The sequence below is a fragment of the Thamnophis elegans genome, chromosome 2, assembly GCF_009769535.1.
Source record: "Thamnophis elegans isolate rThaEle1 chromosome 2, rThaEle1.pri, whole genome shotgun sequence".
Taxonomy (NCBI): Eukaryota; Metazoa; Chordata; class Lepidosauria; order Squamata; family Colubridae; genus Thamnophis; species Thamnophis elegans.
Genome location: NC_045542.1, coordinates 16,559,283 through 16,580,684, shown reverse-complemented (window position 1 = coordinate 16,580,684; position 21,402 = coordinate 16,559,283). Strand labels below are relative to the sequence as shown.

The window sequence follows — 21,402 nt, the reverse complement described above, 5'->3', positions numbered from 1 at the left end:
TGCCTTTGAACATCTGAAATGCCAAGCTACTTTAAAATCAAGGCCCACATCCTAAATTCTAAAAAAAGAAAAGTTACATTTACCTTTATAGTTATGCAAACCCTGTAGGTTAAACAGGCACAGTCCAAAGGAGAATTAAAACCAGACACGCCATATTAAAAGCCCACCTTAAAAAGTGCCCCAAGGCTAACGGGAAATAGTTTATTCTGCTATCCTGTGAAAATGGAGGCTGAATGGGCATTAGGTTTGGAATCAGTAGGAATGAGCCCTGTCCAGAGCTTGGCAAAGGAGACAGCCCCTAAATCCCAGAGGGAGTTTAAAGATTAAACTTTAAACCTGGCAAGCAAAGGGTGGCTGCCAATGCTGAATCATGTAATCACAACTGATCCCAGGGGAAGCAACTGAGCAGCTGAATCCTGAAGCCCATTAGATCCAGCTCCCACCTTCCGCTAATTAAGGGTAAGGAGCTGGGGGGGAAAAAAATCACACTGACCATGAGTAAGCAGAAAAAACCCTTAACTACGGGTAGTCCTGGACACTTTATGTTGCTAAGCGAGACATTTGTGAAGTCAATTTTTTTGCCCAATCTTAACGATTTGGGATTGCCTCGGTTGTTAAGTGAACCACTTAAATTAGTAACCCCGTAAAGTGAACCATGTTCCCCTGTTGACTTTGCTTGTTGGAAGGTGGTGGCAAAAAAGGATCATGTGACAAACACACACACACACCCTCCCGATGCTGGAACCGTCATAAACATGAACCCCTGGCCAAGCCGTTGAATTTTGATCACATGACCATGAGGACGCTGCCACAGTGTGAAAACCCGGTCCCAGGTCACTTTTTTTCAGTGACCTTGTAACTTCGGCCATTAAACGAACGGTTGTAAGCCGAGGACCCCCTCTATTTGGCGCTCTCTTATGGCCATCCGGGTCCCCCCCCCCCCCCAATTCAGACCCGCCAATAGCGCGGTTCGTCAAACTCCTGTCCGAGTTTTAAGCAAGCCGGCTTGCCCGCTTCTCCCGAGCCGCTTCCTCGCCCCGTCCTTTGCCTTTGGCGAGCTCTTCCCAGGGAGTCCCTCGCCTCGGGCCCTTCGTGGTTCAAACCTTCTCGCTCGGTTTAACCCGCCAGAGCAAAGCGCCTCTCCTCTCCCGTGGGGGTTGGGGAGCTCAGGCATCCCCCGGGAGAGGGTCCCGGGTCAGCACAAGTTTGGGCAACTGCTGCCCTCTTTGGGTTTGTTCTCTGCCCGAACACTTAAAACGTAGTAAGCTGGAGTGAATATCGCGGGGGCGGGGGGAGGAGGAGGGGAGATTTCCCGAAGGTGGCGCGCAGACGTGTCGTTCCGTGGCTCAGGGCCCCGCTAGGAAAGAGTTAAAAGGCGCAGCTCCCTTGCCGGGCAAAGCAGGTATCCGAGCTTTGGAGCTCCGCCCCCTCATGGTTGTAAAAGCCACTCAGGTGCTGCCGTCCTCTCCGCCAACCGCGCCCTTTCCTCCCCACGCCCCCCCCCCTCCAACGCGCTTGCATATAAGTCGCCGCCCGGCTTCCTCCGCCGTTGGCGTTGCGTTGCTTTCCAGCTGCCTGCATTCTTCCAGCGTCTTCCTCCCGCGCTTCCTTGCAAAAAAAAACAACAAACCCCACAAACCCACCATGATGAAGAATTACCGGAACACGTCTAGCACCGTCCGCAGTTTTAGCAGCCGGTCTTACACGCCTGGTCCCGTTGCCAGCTCTCGGATCAGCACCTCTTACTCCTCCTCCTCCGCCCTCGGGGGCGGCAGGTATAGCGTTGGGGGGGGCAGCTTCCGCGGAGCTTCTCCGGGGAGCATGGGGGGCATCACGGCGGTCAGCGTCAACAAGAGCCTGCTGGCCCCGCTCAACTTGGAAGTCGACCACGCCATGCAGCAAGTGAGAACCAAGGAGAAAGAAGAGATTAAGGTCCTCAACAACAAGTTTGCCAACTTGATTGATAAGGTGCGTGGGTTTTTTTTTTGTGGGGGGGGGCGGGTCTTTACAGAAGTAGGGGGCTTAAAAGGGGGTTATTTCTTCAGCGACGTTTCTCTGCCGGTTTTGCCCAAAATGAGTCTCTGCTCTTACAAAACTTGTAGGTTAAGTTTTGGGGAAACTGAGGCAGGAATGAAAAAGGCGTCAAGTGCACGTCCGTAGTAGAGAAAGCGGAGGAATTGGAGGACTTCCCTCCCCTCCCGCCGCACCAACGGCATTTGTGAACAAGGGAATTCTTCGTGGGGGGGGGCGGGGGGGGCTGCCAACGGGGTTAGAGACTGGAAGCCGGAGAGAATAATTCCTGCTCCCATGAGTGTTTCTGTAGAGGGACTCAAACTACTTGAGTGGTGGTGTGGACGCCGAGCAAAAAGCTGCTCCTACAGGTGTGACGCGTAGTAAGACGAGCCTCGAATTTCATGTTTTGTGAGAGAGCAGAGCAGATGGCATTCTACTCTTTTATATTATTGACAAAACCTCCTGAATTTCCGGGATGATACACCAAGTTTATGGTCCACTGGCTTGAGACAAAAGTTAATGGCATTGAAAGTTTACTTTGTTTCTGGCTTAGTGTGTTGGAGCTGACCTAATCATTATTGGTCTACAGTTTGCTGGGTAAATCATTTTTGCTTGGAAAAAAATGAATCTGGTTAGTTTATATCTTGAAAATACCCTTTGTTAGGCTGACTGGCAGTTATGAGCTTAAAAGGACAACAGATTCGGTTCAGATATCCATACATTCTCTGGATGCTTGCATTATTTGGGGATAGAGTTTTTTAGTGTGCTTATCCTCTAATGAACAAAGAACAGAACGCTGATTAATCTTGTTTCTTTCTATCTGTTCTTATCTGTTATCTTTCTAAACTTGTTATGCTTATAATTATTGAGGGCAATACATATTGTATTGCAACAGAATGTGTATACACATGCAGAGGTATTGTACCTTCACAAAGGTAGCTAATCCTTATGACTGCCTTCCTCCTCAAGGCTATGATATCTGGCCTGCAAAAATCCAGATGGTTTCTAGCCAGCATTGAAGATTATCTTTCCTTACCTCTTTGCTGCCACCTGATGGTCATTTAGATTTCTGCAGCCTGGGTATGTCAGCTGTGGATAAGTGAAGCTGGACTGCTGCTTGTATGTACAGTAGTATCGTTGAGGGACTTGTGTGTGCAAAAACAGCCTTTTTTGTGGTACTGGCAGGGAGAACCCTTTAAACTACAGATAAATTATTTGATTAGCTTTTCTATTTAGTATTCAACCAGTATCAGGCTGTGGTCTTAACAATTAAGCTGCAGTCAAGGCCATTAGGAGACTGAGGGGAGGAACAATGCCCATGCCTGGGAAGGGTGGCTGCAGGATAAGAATTCTGCAATGCACTCCTAGTTTCTTAATAGCTGGCAAATGGGAGCTCAATGTGTGCACTGTGCAACGGGAAAACTGCCCCAATTTGAAAGGAACATGCAGTGTAACATTTATTTTCCAGGTCTAAAGGTACAAGTGGGAAAGTTCTCAGTTTGGTGGGTGGCTTTCTGCAGAGCTCCCTCCATGCTGCTACCAGCTGCTTTCATGGGTGAGGTTTTTCCAAAGCTGGAACTGCCTACATATTCCTTGAATAATAAAAGAATTCTAGATACATACCCCGTGAACTTTTTTTTTTTTTTAAATGGAAACTAGATGCATTAAGAGATTGTTTGACTATATGTGTGAAACCAGCAGCAATTTCCCCTAATTATTTTGGCTCATAATAAATCAGGTGCTGCAGCTTCAGGTGTTTCCTGAACACCTCTACCAGTTTTGAAGCATATGATGAGGTGAGAGCGACCACACCTTCTGCTCTTGTTAATGCCAGAATGCTGCATCAACAGAGGTCTGAAATCTTGGGAGAAAAGTGTCTCTTGATTTTCCTGAGCTACCCCCTAGCATTCTCACCATGCGCCCTAAAGCAATTGGGCCTAACTGAGCTGGTTGCTTCTAAGAAGTGCACTTTTTAATCCACAGTTTTTCCCTATTGTTTGTAAATAGAATATAATTCTTTATTGGCCAAGTGTGATTGGACACACCAGGAGTTTGTCTTTGGTGCATATGCTCTCAGTGTACATAAAAATAAAATGGAATACATTCATCAAGAATCATAAGATGCAACACTTAGTGATAGTCATAGGTTACTAATAATCAAATTATACTAGGAAACAAAACAATATAAATTTTAAAGATGCAAGCAACATGGTTATAGCCATAAGTGGAAAGAGATAGGTACTAGGAAAGAAGAGAAGAATAATAGTAATACAGAATAATAGTAATACAGTCTTAGTAAATAATTTGACAGTGTTATGGGGATTCGTTGTTTAGCAGACTGATGGCATTTGGGGAAAAAACTGTCCTTGTGTCTAGTTGTTCTGATGTGCAGTGCCCTGTAGCATCATTTTAAGGGTAGAAGTTGAAACAATTTATGTCCAGGATGTGAGGGGTCTGTAGATATTTTCACAGCCCTCTTTTTGACTCTTGCAGTATACAGGTCCTCAATGGAAGGCAGGTTGGTAGCAACTGGTTTTTCTGCAGTTCTATCAGCCTAAAACTTTCTGGCAGGAGACCATATGAAAGGAAGGAGATACCAAAAATGTTTTTGAGGGGGGGAGGGAAAAGGTAATGGTGGCATTTGGATGAGCACTCAGATGAATAGAAAATGAGTTTTTTTTAACATAACTCTAGTTCCCACTGTGCCTATTCTCAGTCTGTTCCTCTTCTGGTTCTCCTCCTGCTTCGCTTCCCGCTCTTCCCCCTCCCTAAGGCAAAATGGTTCCTCCAAAGCTGTCTTTATGTTTTATAATAAATGCCTCAGTCTTTCATTAGTGTGTGAACTTCTCACAAGACTGTCAAGCTGCAGTTACTCCATCACTAAAGCATCTGCCTCTTCAGTAATCTTCTGAATTGCTAAGCGTGTTCCGCCATTAAAAACAGGTTATGTTTTAACTCTTGGCTAACCCTGCTTCAGGTTAGGTGCTGACTCTCCATCACCAGTGCTTCCTCTCCTGCCTTTGCCATGGCTCAGATAAGATATGTTGAGGCAGGGTGACAAGAGGCTTTTTAAGACCCTTCTTGCCCCAAGGAGGGTTGTTGGGCATAGGCTTCAACCCACAAACTGTTCTTGACCCACGCACATGTTAGGACTGTTTTCAAAAGTTAAACATTGTTTCCTGTAATAGCAGTTTTCAGGTATGTAATCACTTGAATATGTTTCCAGACCAGAGGTGTACTCCCAAAGCTTTGGGTGTGCCCTCCCCAGAGTGCTTTTAAATTGTAATTTGTAGTGAGTGGAGGGGGGAAAAGTTATTGTAGGCCTGAGAGAAGTAATCAAATTCATTGGGTCTAATTCAAATTAAATCAGACTTCACTTTTGCTCTTGCCTCTCCTACACTTTGAAGTACAGTATTTGGCCTTCGGCCAGTGAATGTTCGATGCACCTTAAGCCCCAAAGGAGCCATGCACCTCTTCACCTTGCATTTCTGGGGGAAAAAAATAAATCTGTTTGCTGTCCTTTTATTCGGAGCAGGCTTAATCCACAGGGAACCTGGGAATTGTCAATTTTGCAGGGTGGCACAACCAAACACACTAAACTGAGATGATAAAAGTTTGCTCCTGCAAGCAGCTATTTAAGGAGCATTTTCAAATTCCAGTTTTGCTGATTTCTTTCAGACCCAGGACACTTTAGACCAGGGGTAATCAACCTTTTTATACCTACCGCCCACTTTGTATCTCTGTTAGTAGTAAAATTTTCTAACTGCCCACCGGTTCCACAATAATGGTGATTTTATGAAAACCTAATGAACATTTTAAAATAATGCTATGAATTTTTTAAAAACAGTCAATTAAATTAAAAAAAAGGAAAGTGCTTCAGTATCGGACAAAACTCTTACCACCCACCATGAAAGCTGGAACGCCCACTAGTGGGCGGTAGGGACCAGGTTGACTACCACTGCTTTAGACCCATCTTCCTTAGCTAATGGGAATGATGCAATGGAAGAATGTCACATTGAGATATTACATTACACATTTCTCTGCCTATTCTGACAATTATTGTCAGAATAGGCAAAGCAATGTGTGATGTAAAATGTTTTTCATGGCACTTCTGTGTTTGGTTTTAAAGTGAAATTACTGAGTTATTTTTATTATTTGCTTGTGCTTTCATTAGCCCAACCTGCTACAATTTGTAGCTGTCTTTTTTCTCCTTTAATCTGGCTTTCCGGTTATTTAAAATTGTTTCAAATAAATCAGATCTTTTCCTTTGGGGCTACAAGCCACACTTGATTTCTTTGTGGATGCAGCGGCTCACATTCCAGAAAGTAGGAGACCCTGGGAAAGAACTAAATTTAATTAAGCTAAATTAAAATCAGGTAAATATTATGGTTGCTCCTTGGGAATTTAATGTTCTGTTTATATTAACAATCTAGTGGCAAGTTTCAGAAATATCTTGGGGTGAATGGCAGTCACACGAAAAGGCTACCTATAACTGTAGGGTTTCAGATTGTATCTTTTAAATCTAAAATAAAACCTGGCATAATGTCCACAAAGTAACCTGTAGCAGATTCATTTCCTCAACTACTTCTATTTGGGGATCCAGGAGACACCACAAATAAATTATGCATTGAGCCAAGAGGCATATTCCTTAGCATGTATATCTTTTGTTCTCAGATGTTTCTAGTAATCAAATAGTACTTAATAATGTATTAAGTTTGGGAAGGCCTGTTGAATCCATTTACTAATAGCAGGAACTACAGCTTTGCAAGCTGCTGTGAACCTTTCCTGACTGTGGGGTGATGGCTACCTTAAGCCAGTAGAACATGGCCTACCTTATGCCAGGGAAATACCAGTTTGACCTCTGATGAAAAAGATAAATGGGGCTGCCCAGCTGAAGAGCTGCAGAGCTGCATGGATGCTGCTGAAGTATCAGGGATTTACTTCCTGATCTGTTCTCCCTTCCCCCTCAGGTTCGCTTCCTAGAACAGCAGAACAAGATGCTGGAAACCAAATGGAGCCTCTTGCAGAATCAGAAGACTACACGGAGCAACATGGACAGTATGTTTGAGGCCTACATCAACAACTTACGCCGGCAGCTGGAAAACTTGGGTCAGGAGAGGGCAAGGCTGGGTGCTGAGTTGGGAAACATGCAAGGCCTGGTGGAAGAATTCAAGAGCAAGTGAGTCCTTCTTGTTCCATTGCTTTGGGTATGCCTGGGCTGGACAAAGTAGCTTTACCACCCATCTTATGCTTAAAAGGTAAAGGTTCCCCTCGCACATATGTGCTAGTCGTTCCTGATTCTAGGGGGCATTGCTCATCTCCATTTCAAAGCCAAAGAGTCAGCGCTGTCCGAAGACGTCTCTGTGGTCATGTGGCCAGCATGACTAAATGCTGAAGGCGCACGGAGCACTGTTACCTTCCCACCAAAGGTGGTCTCTCTTTTTCTACATGCATTTTTACATGCTTTTGAATTGCTAGGTTGGCAGAAGCTGGGAAAAGTAACAGGAGCTCACTCCATTAGGTGGCACTAGGGATTCGAACCTCCAAACTGCCAACCTTTCTGAGCGACAAGCTCAGTGTCTGAGCCACTGAGCCATCATGTCCCTTAGACCTGTGGAAATGCCACAGCAATCCTTCATTCTGCTGTGATGCCTTAGTTTCCCCAAACTATTTTTTAAATCCCTGCCACACCTTAAAATTGTTAATGGCTGCTGGTGGGTTCTCTTCTTTTAGGTTTTGCCATCCTTGTATTTGACTTTGCACTGATATCATAGCCCCAATCTCTTAATCTTGACCTATGTCAACCAGGTAACCCTATACACATTTATTTGGTGTAATATAAAACTATAAAACTCAGTGGACAGAACTGGAAGGACAACAATGTTAAGGATTTATTTATCAAACCATGCTAAACAAAGGAATTGTACCATAAGGCTGGGCAGGGATTATTTCCAGAAAAAGGGAAGCGGTAAACCAAAACACATATATGATCTCTTTGAAGTGTTTGAGGAAGTTGAGGATGGGAGGATACTGCCAGGAGAATTGTTCAGTCCTATTCCTCTACGTGGTAGCACACCCTCATCACACATCTGGGTGTCTTGCTTTGTACCAAGCAAGATTGCTGTTAAGACAAAGCGCTAATGGGAGAATTACCTAACTTGTTTTGCAAGTGTCTGTTTTTAGTGGAGGCAGGGACATTGAGGACAAATTGCTTTGTTAGTATGTCATTCTTCCCCATTGCCTTTTCAACTTCCCTGGCAGGCTGGTGCTGCAACTCCAGGGATACCTTTGGGCTTGGAATACCAAGTTGGATGAGACTGTTTCCAATGGAGGGAATGGGATATTGTCTTAAGAATTTCCAGCTTTCCAAATATTTCTGAGATTGGGAACTGGACAGGCGCTAACAAAGTTAGGATTGGAGAAAGTGGGTGTTGGAGCATGGGAAAGAATGGCTGGTGCAGATGACCTCTTGCCTGTACATATTTTTGGTGTCACACCCTGAAATTTCACATCCACTCTTGGGAGAGTTAAGGAGGAGGAGAACCTGTGGTATCTCGAGTTTGTGACCAAATCAAGTGTCCCTGACACATTCTTGCTCCAACTTTCCCAGCTCCAGAAGTGTTTCATGAGAAACCATGTAAATAGTTAAATTTGCCATCTGTGGGTCTCACTCTCATCTTTATAAAGGTGTGGACTAAGGGATACATGAGCAGACAAAAAGGTAGCTGATGCCGAATGCATTTTGACTCTGCCAGATGGTCCTTGGGTATAACCATCTGTTAGCGGTCACTCATAGTTAAGGTGCTGAATGAGGAGGACTCATCCTTGGAGGCTCATGCCTATTGCAGCAAGTCTCAGCCATACGATTTAGATTGTTTCAAATATTCCCTGCTGGCTTCCCATAACCAGTCAATGGGGAAGCCATCAGTAAGTTGCAATGTTGTGAGGTCCCTTACTTAATGCCTGCTTGGTCCTTGTTTAAATCTGGCAACTGAAACTGCTGTTGTTAAGTGATGTCATCTGACAATATAGTCACAAGGCATTGTGCTTCAGAACTATATTGCTTAGCAACAGAGTTCCCGGTTCCAATTGCAGTTGTAACCTGAGGACTATTTGTAATATATGCCCACTTCAAGGATTGTAGCCAGAAAGCAAATATGACGAAAATATCCCTAAACTGCTTTTAAGTTATCCTCTACCTCTACTAATGATTTAACAGTTGGTTTGTTGTGGATTTTTTGGGGGGAGGGACTAGTAGACCCAATTCTTAAGTAATGTCTTTAGCCATTTTACATATTTTATATTCAAGGGTTCCTTATGGGCTCCAAGGGCATTTCTGCAGATACAGTTATTGTAATTCTAGTGGTTGACAAATTGCGGAATGGCAGCTTTTCACATTTTTTAAAATTAAAACAAAATCTAAATAGGATTTTAAAAATATGACAAGAGAAGAGCCTGAAAGGCATCCTAAGAGGGACATGGGCAGTATATAAAAAAACCCTCAGCAAACGTCTGTTGGTTTGAATAGTAAGCTGCTGCCCCAGGAATTCTCTGGGTTTCTCTAAATGTATTGCTATTGTGTTATTTGACATCTGTCCAAATAATGCAATTCACTTTGAACTATGAACTTAACTGTGCAGCTGCCGTGTTTTCATGAAGATTTTTAACAGAATATTATGCATAAATGAACACTGACCAAAAACTTACTGGCCAATGGAAATGTTCATAATGGGAAGCACAAAAAAAATACTCAAAAAGTAACCTTTGGGAAAATACAAATGCAGTCCTGTGCATTCTTAATCTACTTTATTCTGCCTTTGTAAATAACATATTCAAAAACAAAGTTAATCGGAAAATGAACCTTTTAAAACCATGATGATCTTTTAATTTAGGGCCTTCCACTTTAACTCCCAGCATCTATATTTTGGCAGTGATTAGTCAGGGGATGCAGCACTTGGCACATGGTCAGATGCATCACTATTTTTACATATTTCTAATGGTGATCCTAGCACACAGTGCTTGTAGCGTTGGTCCAAATTGCACGTAATAAAAACCACTTAACTTCCTTCGCCCTGCAGATATGAAGATGAAATCAACCATCGTACTGAAAAGGAGAATGAGTTTGTCCTCCTGAAGAAGGTAAGTGGCAGGCTGATCATGTTCCTTGTTTTAATTATCACAATTTTGAGATTTTGTGAATGAGTCTTCACTTACAAGGGTGCACTCTTTCCCTCAGGATGTGGATGAGGCTTACATGAACAAGGTTGAATTGGAATCCCGCCTGGAATGTCTGACGGACGAGATCAACTTCCTGAGGCACCTTTATGATGAGGTAGGTAGTGGATTTCATTGTGCAAAGAGCGGCTTTTTAAAATGAACCCTTTTTGAAGATGTGGGCAGGGCAAGGAACGGTGGTGTCTGATCAGATGACAAAAAGGCTGTCATCTCATCATGTTCCCTTTCTACATACCAAAACAGGCCAGACTGGCCATTGCAGCTAATTTCAAAGACTCCTTGGGCTAGTTAATGGGGTTGGCAAGCTAATAAGAGGCTGCACCAAGATGACTCTAGTGTTGTGTCAAAGCCTTTTAAGAAGTTCCAAACAAGGTAATTATTCTTATGTATACTTTATGTACCGTGTTTCCCCAAAAATAAGACCGGGTCTTATTTTCTTTTGACTCCCGAAATAAGCACGTGGCCTTATTTTCAGGGAGGTCTTATTTTTGAGGTGCAGGAGGTGGGCGAGCGTGGTCACCTGGCTGCTGCCATGTTGCAATATTTTCAGGGAGGGCTTATTTTCAGGGGTGGGCTTATTTTAGCACATGGGCTCAAAAGCCCAATTGGGCTTATTATCTGGGGAGGTCTTATTTTGGGGGAAACAGGGTAATATCATATATCATGTATATTATAGTTTGCCTTTCTACACAGTGACATTCTGATCTAGTTTCCATTAGTGCATGAAATATGAGAATCATGTAGGAAGCTGTAGTAAGTTGCTTACTATTTTATACAAAGGAGAACTTTTGGTGAAACATTTGTGTGGGGAAAAGGCTGAAATGAGAGGGGTGATGATGCAAAGAACATAGAGCCAGGATACATTGGGGTTGGGTGGGAAAGACATGTTTTCTTCCTTTTATACATTATGTTTAGCCTATTTTATGACCTATATTAAATGTGTTTTTTTTTCTTTCCATGCAAATGGGACAGAAAAGGTGCTGTCGAGTTGTGGCCGCTATGGTTAGAAATAGCTTTGAGGCTGCAGAAATTTACAGACTACAATCAGCTTTAATGAGGATATCCCTCACAAAGTCCTGTTTGATTTCATTTGCTTTGCTAGGAAACACACACATTTTTTTTTACTGAAAACTTTCCTAGAGAAGTTTCAGGTTTAGCAAGGTTCCTCTTCATGTTCGACAGTGCTCGGCCTGCAATAAGTTTTCTCTTTAACTATCTAACTCAGTGGCCACCAGCCTTTCGGGCAGCAGGGGACCGGTTCTGTGGAGAAAGGTTTTTCCATGGGCCAGAGTGGACAGGGTTTTGTGTGTTGCCTGCATCCCGCAGATGGGACTTTGCTTGTTTGCGCGGCCTGGTTTCTGTCATGCCATGGCCCAAAGTCAGTCCACAGACTGGGGGATTCAACTAGTTCTGCCATTAGTTTTGAGACTTCACCTGTCGAATAAGAAAGAAGTTTCTTGTGAGTAGAGGAATGAGTAGGGAAGATTTGAATCCGCACCTCATGGTTCCCTGTTTGATTCTGGATAATTTCTAAATGTTACCTTTTGATACAGGAGCTGCGTGTCCTGCAGTCTCAAATCAGCGACACCTCTGTGGTGGTGTCCATGGACAACAACCGCAGCCTGGACTTGGAAGGCATCATTGCTGAAGTCAGGGCTCAGTATGAAGAAGTTGCTAACAGGAGCCGGGCTGAGGCAGAGAGGACATACCAGATCAAGGTGAGGCTCCATGCTGACTCTGGCTTTCCTCCACCATACCTGATGAAAAATTAATTCCCAGTGAAGAGCTACAAGGCCTTCATTCATGTTAGGAGTTGGGGATAACTCATGTCACAAAAGGAAGGAATCAGTGCTTCATGCAGCGACAAAAGAGCAGCAGCATTCACTCTCTCTTCCAAAGCAGGAGTCTCCAACCTTGGCAACTTTAAGACTTGTGGACTTCAACTCCCAGAATTCCTCAGCCAGCGCTGGCTGAGGAACTCTGAGAGTTGAAGTCCACAAGTCTTAAAGTTGCCAAGGTTGGAGACCCCTGCTCTGGAAGCTCTTTCACTTTGCTCATCTCCACCTCCTTTCTTTGCAGAGCATCGGAATCCTTTCCTCACTCTTTTTATCTGTTGAAAATATTGGCCTTTTTACGGGGAAAGTCTGGAGAATCCCTGTAGTGCAATAACTCTTTATTTTATCGATGGATTGATTTGTCAAATGTCTAAAGCTGCCTGATTCCATAATAACTCTGGCTAGCATACAGTGTTAAATACAATTGAAAAGCAATAACCAGCAAAATGAAGGAGAGGTGTTTAGAGATAGTTAATAGTAAAAACTGTAAAACAATAGAGTTTGGTGTGGTGGTTAAGGCATCAGGCTAGAAACTGGGAGATTAATAAAGAATAACAGAATTGGAAGAGACCTTGGAGGTCTTCTAGTCCAACCCCCTGCTCAGGCAAGAAATCGTATACCATTTCAGATAAATGGTTGTCCAATCTCTTCTTAAAAACCTCCAGTGCTGGAGCATTCTCAACTTCTGGAGGCAAGTTGTTCCACTGATTATTTGTTCTGTCAGGAAATTTCCCCTTCGTTCTTGGTTGGTTCTCTTCTTGATTTATCCCAAAAGTGCTTTTTCAGGAGGCAACTGGACTTTCTTGTTTTTCCTTTGAAGACATTTTGCTTTTCATCCCATTCCCCACTATCCTGTCAGAACTGAAGAAGCTTCTTGGATGAGAAGCGAAATGTTTCCAAAGAAAAAGCAAAGTCCAATTGCCTCCTAAAAAAAAAAGCACCTTTGGGACAACTAGGACTTTCGGTGATTGAGAATCCCTAACACTCTTCTTGATTAGTTTCCATCTATCGCTTCTTCTTCTGCCTTCACAACTTACTCAGTTGTGGCTTCCATTTTCCCTTGGTGGTGGTCCTAGGTATCCTTTCATGGCATGCTGGCTAGGGTTGAGGTTTACTATTTGAGTGTGGTTGGAAAAAAACAACTGTTTGGTATTCAGTATAACTTGGACAGTATATTAAATAGCACTATTACGCCAATAATGGAAGCCTTAGATTATGATTTTCATTGCAAATAGAGAAGGCAATTGAGACTAGGAGACAATTACTTGCCTGAGGCTATCCAAGTAATATTTGTGGTTCACTTGAGTTTTATGATGCATTTTTCAGGTTGTTAGTCAAAACACCCATGGCGGCTTCAGTAGACCAGCTGTTTGAATGGAAAAGGAGGCTAGATAACTAGACATTTTCCTCTGAGATTAACTTTTGCATTTGCTCTCTTGGCTCAGATGGGATTGGAGAATGAATATCAAAATCAAACAAGCCACACGATAGCTTTAGGTAATATTGCCTACAGCTTTCATGTGGCTGGTTTGATTTTGATATGTGAACTTTAACTGTTGTGATTTATGGTTCAGTTGAGGTATGCGAAAGCAAGCCTCTGGTTTATATAGCTGACGGTGCTTAAAATAAACCAGAGTTTAGAGTGTCAGTCAATGAATTCTCCAATCTCCTCTGCCTGCCCTCAAAGTAATCTAGACCAGTGTTTCTCAACCTAGGCTACTTGAAGATGTCTGGACTTCAACTCCCAGAATTCCCCAGCCAGCGAATGCTGGCTGGGGAATTCTGGGAGTTGAAGTCCAGACATCTTCAAGTTGCCAAGGTTGAGAAACACTGATCTAGACAGGTTGAAATTTAGGTGACAACTTAATTGGAATTAAGGAGTCGGTTCTAGGAATTAATACTGTACTATGGACCCCTTTGTTGAAGAGATGGTTGGGCGCTCGGTGTGTTATGGATGTATAAAGAACTGTAGTCTTTGCAACCACTTATTTGCTCCTGTGGTCTTCCTGTCATCACATCTCTTGTCTCGTCTGTCTCCTCTCTTTAGTATGAAGAGCTCCAGACCATGGCAGGCAAGCATGGGGATGACCTCCGCAGCACCAAGAATGAAATCAATGAACTGAATCGAATGATAACCCGGATGCAGTCAGAAATTGATGGTTTGAAAGGCCAGGTCAGAAACCTGTCTTCTGCAATCCTCCTTAAGTTGGCTTTAGAGCTATAGCTTTGTCCCCAAGGAACATTGATCTTCTCCAACTTTCTACCAGCATCCAGAGTTATTGGACCAGAGCTCCTACAGTCACCAACAACATGGATATGATTATATGATTCAGTATCAGCTAGGTTGGGAATGTCTGTATTAAGAAGCCCAAGCTATTGCAGGGCAAGAGTGAGGATGAGCCACAAGTGGATGGTATCAACTTGTATGGTTGTATACATAAAAGGTCCTTAGTACAGTCTCGTCTCCAACTAGGTTGGAGAACCAGTTGCCTCCTCTATGCTGTTTCTGGCTTACACAACTCTTCTAATCCTGTAGTCTTGGGCTGCAGAAATGCTGTAGCTTCCTGACTCTGGAGTAAATGCCTGAGAGACACTGACTTCTATTTGACCCCTTGAAGGCCATTCAGAGGACTAGAATTGACTTTCCTTTTGTGACCACAAAAAATGGATGGCTAAAGTCTTGAGTGTTGCCATTGGATCTAGCAGAATAGGGGTGGGGGTTGCTGGTATGGTTGAAGGCCTGGGAATGTGGGTGGGTGCTGTTGACAGCAAAAGGTAGTATGTTAAGCAGAGACGGATGGATTTTCAACCTTTCTTGCTTTCTTGAATTCATGGGGTGGTGATGGTGGCCTGCATTCCAGTGGCGGGATTCAAACTTTATGGCTACCAGTTTTGTGGGCGTGGCTTGGTGGGCATGGCAGGGGAAGGTTACTGCAATATCCCCATTCCCTCCCGATCAGCTGGGACTCTGGAGGCAAAGAATAGATGGGGGCAGGGCCAGTCAGAGGTGGTATTTACCGGTTCTCCGAACTACTCAAAATTTCCACTACCGGTTCTCCAGAACTGGTCAGAACCTGCTGAATACCACCTCTGCTGCATTCCTCTCTGCATTTTATTCAGGCTAATCCCTGTTATTTCCACCTATGATAGGTGGAATATGGTTATTCTGGGGGTCTGCACAGTTTCTCACCTTAATATCTATAGTGTCAATGTTTTTTTTGCACAAATAAAAGGAAGGGATTGGGTAAAGAACCTTGCTTGTGGCTTTCACCTTCTTTGGAGGAGATATGAAAGAACAGGAGTCATTCAATCCAATTATAATTAATTGTGCTTTGATCAAGTATAGTTATCCTCATCTGGGAAGAGACAGTTCTCATTCCTTAATTTTAACTGTATTTCTAGGGAAAAATCTGTCCGTTGTCTCTTAATTGCCCGTATCACAGAAGGGTGAGAATATTGGATAACAGCCGTATCCTCTCCACCCGCTGCCTTTTTCCTGGGTTTTGAGACCTGAGCTGCTGTTTCAACTCTTTCTTCCCTGCCCCCGTACAGCGTGCAAGCTTGGAAGCGGCAATCACTGAAGCAGAGGAGCGTGGGGAGCTGGCCGTGAAGGATGCCAACAACAAGCTGGCCGAATTGGATGGTGCCTTGCAGCGAGCCAAACAAGACATGGCTCGTCAGCTGCGGGATTATCAGGAGCTGCTGAACACCAAGCTGGCCCTGGATATAGAGATTGCCACCTACAGGAAGCTGCTGGAAGGAGAGGAGTTCAGGTAAGGATTGGCCCAACATATGTGGACTTGTGGACTTCAGCTCCTAGAATTCTTCAGCCAGCAAAGCTGAGGAATTCTGGGAGTTGAAGTCCACAAATCTTAAAGTTGCCAAGGTTAGAGACCCCTGCTCTATAGTGATCCACGCTAGCATATAACACTGGGATTGAGATCCTTGATGCATCAAGAAACTGTTTTAAATTCAACTTGGCTGTAGGAACTTGTTCTGTCAGACTTGCATTTTGTCTGACTTAATATCATTTCTTGACTGATTTTTTTTGGGGGGGGGACTCTTCCCCAACCCTTTCTCTTTTTTAACAGACTGGAATCTGGAATGCAGAATCTCAGCATTCAGACCAAGACAACTGGTTATTCAGGTAAGGAAATGTCGCATGTTGAAGAAGAGGGGGAGGGGTGATCAAGATATCAATGCAAATGTCAGAAATTAACCAGAGCAGGGAATCCTGTATTTATTTAGAAGATTTAGAAGACAGCCGCCCAATTCGCATAATTGCAATTCTGGGTGGCGTGCGATATATAAAAATATTTGATTGCCGAGTTAGATCTCAACGTGTTTCAACACTGTTACGTGATGTTTATTTCCCTTGCTTTCATTTGGGAACCTGTTTAACTTGATACCTACGCTGATCTTAACAAGGAATGGCTTGTCTTCCGACGAATTTTTTTCCATAGAGGAAGTGAAATAAAATTATTTCACTTCCTCTATTTTACAAAACGATGTGTATTCAATCAAAGCTGTAATACTACTTCAGCATATGAAGTTGGATTTCTTCCCTGAGTTGAGGGTTGGATTTTATGGCTTTAAGTGATGCCACCCAAGTCCTATTTTATTAGTTTTTTTTCTTAAGTTTTCTTACTTCCCATGGCAGTTGAAAATTACTGCAGATTAGTTGCCAGAGAAATAAGAGCCAGTATGAAGACAAACAAGAGGACAAACCATCATAGTTTTAAGCATGTTTGGCTGGGCAATAAATAGTTTATTTTTTAATTATTTTTTTTATTAAATTTGTTTGCCATCCATCTTGCCACTCTTGGCATCTGTTCCTTGCAGCTTTCCCCATCCCTGAGCTTTGTTCCAGTAGATCTAGAGTGTACAGGGTAGAGAAAACTAGTTTTCTGCATTTAAAAAAAAACCTCTCTTACTTTGCAGAAATAATAGTGATAAAAAATAGGCACTGTGAAATTATTTATCCTCCAGAGATACTTTAAAGATCAAAGCTGGAGACTGGCTTTAGCATAAAGTAGTTGCAAGGATGTGCCCATGATAAGATTATGTTGCAAGCAATTGCTCGAGCAGTATTTTTGAGACTTTATGGATAGTAGATTGATTTTTCCAAAATTTAAAATTGGTGTGTGACCTTTTCTTTTTAAATGGATGGAAATTTCAAGTGTGAATGTGGGAGCTGTGCCATTAACTGGCAGAAAAAGAGGCTGGAAGCAGGGTCTGTCCATTGCTTGTCTAAAACAGTGTTTCTCAACCTTGGCAACTTGAAGATGTCTGGACTTCAACTCCCAGAATTCCCCAGCCAGAGAACATGTTCAAGTTGCCAAGGTTGAGAAACACTGGTCTAAAAGATGCAGCTTGCAAGCATCTGCAGTTGGAGGTTGTTCAGAACAGCTTTCATCAACCTGGTGTCTTCCAAATGTGTTGGAACTCCATTTTGATGATCTCCAACTGGATGAGAAGCTGATAAAATTCACAGTCCAATACATTTGGAGAGCAGCAAGTGAACAAAGACCGAAGTAGCATTTGGTGTGCCAAATTTTGTTGTCTTATCTCCCGCCCCCACCATTGGCAATTCTGAGACCTCATTGTTCAAGTTTTTAAGTGGTTGATTTCCAGAAATTTGGTGCAGTTGTACAGCGCCACATGAGGAAGATATGGGCACAAAGTGTGTATTTCTGTGTGTAGAGAATCAAAACAAAATATGAGCCTGTATCCGCTCCCCTAAACTTGGAGAAATGGCCTGCTACTTATCCTTTCCTCTTCCCTATGGGTCTTCAACTGGGAGGAGAAGTGCAGGTGGTCCTCACCTTACAACCACAATTGAGCCCAACGTTACTTTTGCTAAGCAAAACAGTCATTAAGTGAGTTTTATGCCCCATTTTAGGACTTCCTTGCTAAGTGAATCACTGCAGTTGTTAAAATTAGTAACAAGGTTAAGTGAATCAGACTCACCCATTGACTTGGCTTGTCAGAAGGTCACAAAAGGTGAGGACCTGACCCTGGGACACCTGAACCCTCACAAGTTGCTAAGCGTCTGAATTTTGATCCTGTGCCAACAGACACTGCAATGGTTGGGTGAACAAAGTTGTAGCTCACTTTTCCCAGGCCATTTAACTTCAACTGGTCATAAAGTGAACTGTTGTAAGTTGAGGTCTACGGGCTGTAAGATGAGAGCAGTAGGGAAAACCCGAGTCTATTTTAATCTCAGGTGTAGACAGCGTGACTCAGTGGCTAAGACACTTGAGTTTGTTGATCAGAAAGGTTGGCAGTTTGGCGGTTCAAATCCCTAGTGCTGCGTAAAGGCATGAGCTCCCATTACTTGTTCCAGCTTCTGCCAACCAAGCAGTTGGAACGCATGTAAAAATGCAAGTAGAAAAATAGGAACCACCTTTGGTGGGAAGGTAACAGCGTTCTGTGCACCTTTGGCATTTAGTCATGCTGGCCACATGACCACGGAGATGTCTTCGGACAACGCTGGCTCTTTGGCTTTGAAACGGAGACGAGCAGCACCCCCTAGAGTTGGGAATGACTAGCACATATGTGAGAGGGAAACCTTTACCTTTATATTTATTCCTTTCATCTCCCAGTCCTCACCTTAGGGAATTTGGCATGGCAAAGGATGCCACTATAACTGGACAAGGTAGCAGGAGAGGGTCTCCTCTGCATCTGGGAAAGAAATGAGGAAAATCCATGCATATAACCCACTTCTTACTGTGCCACGCTTCCAATTTCTAGATTTGGAGATAAAAGCGAAAACCAAGATACCAAGTGCTGGAAACTGCTCTTCTCTCCTTTACCAATGTTCTCTATCTTTTCCAGGTGGCCTGAGCAGCAGCTACGGCAATTACGGAGGTGGCTACGGCTCTTCCTACTCAAGCGGTGGATATTCCATAAATACATTGCCCATGGAGAGTTCGGCCGTCAGCACCAAGACCAAGGCTATTGTCATCAAGAAGATCGAGACCCGCGATGGAAAGCTGGTGTCTGAATCCTCCGATGTGCTGTCAAACTAGCTCTGTGGGGGTCTTGAGCAATGGAACCACTCACGGTTTTAAAAGTGCCTGAATCCAATAAGCCTTACCTAATTTAGCTAAGAAGATGAGCCACAGGTTAGAAGAGAGGGAAGAAATGCCTTTGTTCTCTTGCCGAACTTTGTTTTTTTTTCTCTAGAAGGAAGAATTTATGTTTGTCAGATACTGGTGGACTACAGCTCCCATCAGCCCTTTCCTGGCCATGCTGGAGGAGGCTGGTGGGACTTGGGAGTCCAGCTGCAACTGGGAAGTCCACAGCTGCTTTTAGAAAACCACAAACCATTGCCACTGACTTGCATGAGATGTGATCAGGGAGGAAAAAGACACTTGCTCTCCCTCAAGGGATCTCATGGTTTTGACACTTTCCCATCAGTAGAGGGGCAGCTGTTGAAAAGAAGGCAGGAAACCGACTTTCCCAAGCTAGGATTAGCAAGAAGTATTAACTCTTTTTAGACCACTGTATGTAGAGATGGACACCTCAAGAATTGGTTTGTAGTTTTCACATCGTTTAAAAGCTGCCCTGTTGTATTATTCACCCCTCTTGCTGTTTGGCATAGCGTTTAGGTCAAATTTTCAATCAAAACAAAGGCTTGGAAACATTTTATTTTGAAGGATGGGGATTTTGAAAAATCCACCCAAGTCTTAACACTGGAGACAGCAATTCTCACACTAGCTATCTAAAGAAGATGGGAGCTTTGCAGTGCACCCGATTGGGATGCTAGGAAGAGGAGGGTAAAGTGGGAGCCGAGTTGGGCAGAAGCACAAAGCAAGCTAGTTCCATGAAGATTTTTTTTTAAGAACTTCACATTGTTTTCATTTTATTTGAAATAAAAAGGTTTTCTTCCAATCTTTGATATTAAATGACTTAACTTTTCAGTCTGTGTTTCGTTTACTCATGGGAAGGCCCAAGATAAAGGATGAATGGAAAAGCAGAAGAAATCCAATCACTCGTCTGCTAAAAACAAAAAAAGCATTCGGTGCTTTCAGAGCACAAATAGATTGTTAACAGCCCTGCATTTAGGAATTTGGGAAGGGGAGACAACCAGCCCCCTCAAAAGTTCTCTTGACATTAAGGCCCACTGAGGTTGCTCCCTGTGCAAATGCTCATACATTGCAGTTAAGATTTGTTCCCAAGGTTAACCAATGGAAATTAATTCTCAATGACACAGAATTTAAAAAGGTGAACATGGCTGGGTCATGTCCCCTTAGGGATGTCATGCTCTTTGTGCTTTTAAAGCATCATTTCACATGGATTATGAAACTAGTATCTTATTCGATGGTGATAGGGCAAAGCTAGTGTTCTGAGGGACCATACTCAAAAATAACACAATGGTCCACCTTTTCTTAGAAGGTAAAGGTTCCCCTCGCATATATGTGCTAGTTGTTCCTGACTCTAGGGGGCAGTGCTCATCTCCGTTTCAAAGCTGAAGAGCCACTAAATGCCGAAGGCACGCAGAACGCTGTTACCTTCCCACCAAAGGTGGTTCCTGTTTTTCCACTTGCATTTTTACATGCTTTCGAACTGCTAGGTTGGCAGAAGCTGGGACAAGTAACGGGAGCTCACTCAGTTATGCAGCGCTAGGGATTTGAACCACAGAACGGCTGACTTTTCTGATAAGACAAGCTCAGCGTCTTAGCTACCGAGCCACCTTTTCTTAGAAACACGTTATCCCAGTTACTTGGTGCTTTATTGGAAGCCCCCCCCTCTCTCTAGGGCACCAAGAGGGTAACATGTTAAAGGAGGCTTGAGTTGGGTAAAGGCTACAATAAACTCCCACTCGCTGGCAGAGGAAAATACTAATTAATGAAGAAGAAGGGTTGGTGTTCTTTTGAGCTTGCTTGTTTTCTTGCAAACATTTCATTTTTAACTGGTTCTCTCCTGACACATGGTTGCTCAAGAAGACAAATGTTAGCATATCTTAACATTCCATGAACAGCCTAGGGTTGACAAAACATTTTTTTTCGAATAAAAACCTTCCCTGCTTGTGCACATACATCTAGAACCGTGTTGGTGAACCTATGGCACGCGTGCCAAATGTGGAACACCATGTCCACAGAGAGCCGAGGTGGCGCAGTGGTTAAATGCAGCACTGCAGGCTACTTCAGCTGACTGCAGTTCGGCTGTTCAAATCTCACCGGCTCAGGGTTGACTCAGCCTTCCATCCTTCCGAGGTGGGTAAAATGGGTACCCGGATTGTTGTTGGGGGCAATATGCTGACTCTGTAAACCGCTTAGAGAGGGCTGAAAGCCGTATGAAGCGATATATAAGT

The 21,402-nt window shown here is 43.5% G+C and overlaps 1 protein-coding gene across 1 annotated transcript; it reads left to right on the top strand.

Moving 5' to 3' along the window:
* The first annotated feature begins 1,534 nt into the window (after nucleotides 1-1,534).
* KRT8 (keratin 8) lies at nucleotides 1,535-19,996 on the top strand. Its single transcript, XM_032209905.1, has 9 exons — nucleotides 1,535-1,968; nucleotides 6,984-7,192; nucleotides 10,092-10,152; nucleotides 10,250-10,345; nucleotides 11,802-11,966; nucleotides 14,131-14,256; nucleotides 15,636-15,856; nucleotides 16,175-16,230; nucleotides 18,921-19,996. The coding sequence occupies exons 1-9, from the start codon at nucleotides 1,645-1,647 to the stop codon at nucleotides 19,112-19,114; spliced, it is 1,452 nt and encodes a 483-aa protein (XP_032065796.1). The 5' UTR covers nucleotides 1,535-1,644; the 3' UTR covers nucleotides 19,115-19,996.
* Nucleotides 19,997-21,402: the final 1,406 nt, after the last annotated feature.

Coding starts and splice junctions, on each gene's coding strand:
- KRT8 (XM_032209905.1), top strand. CDS start 1,645: ATGATGAAGAATTACCGGAACACGTCTAGCACCGTCCGCAGTTTTAGC. Junction 1,969..6,983: donor TTGCCAACTTGATTGATAAG/GTGCGTGGGTTT, acceptor CTTCCCCCTCAG/GTTCGCTTCCTAGAACAGCA. Junction 16,231..18,920: donor CAAGACAACTGGTTATTCAG/GTAAGGAAATGT, acceptor TATCTTTTCCAG/GTGGCCTGAGCAGCAGCTAC.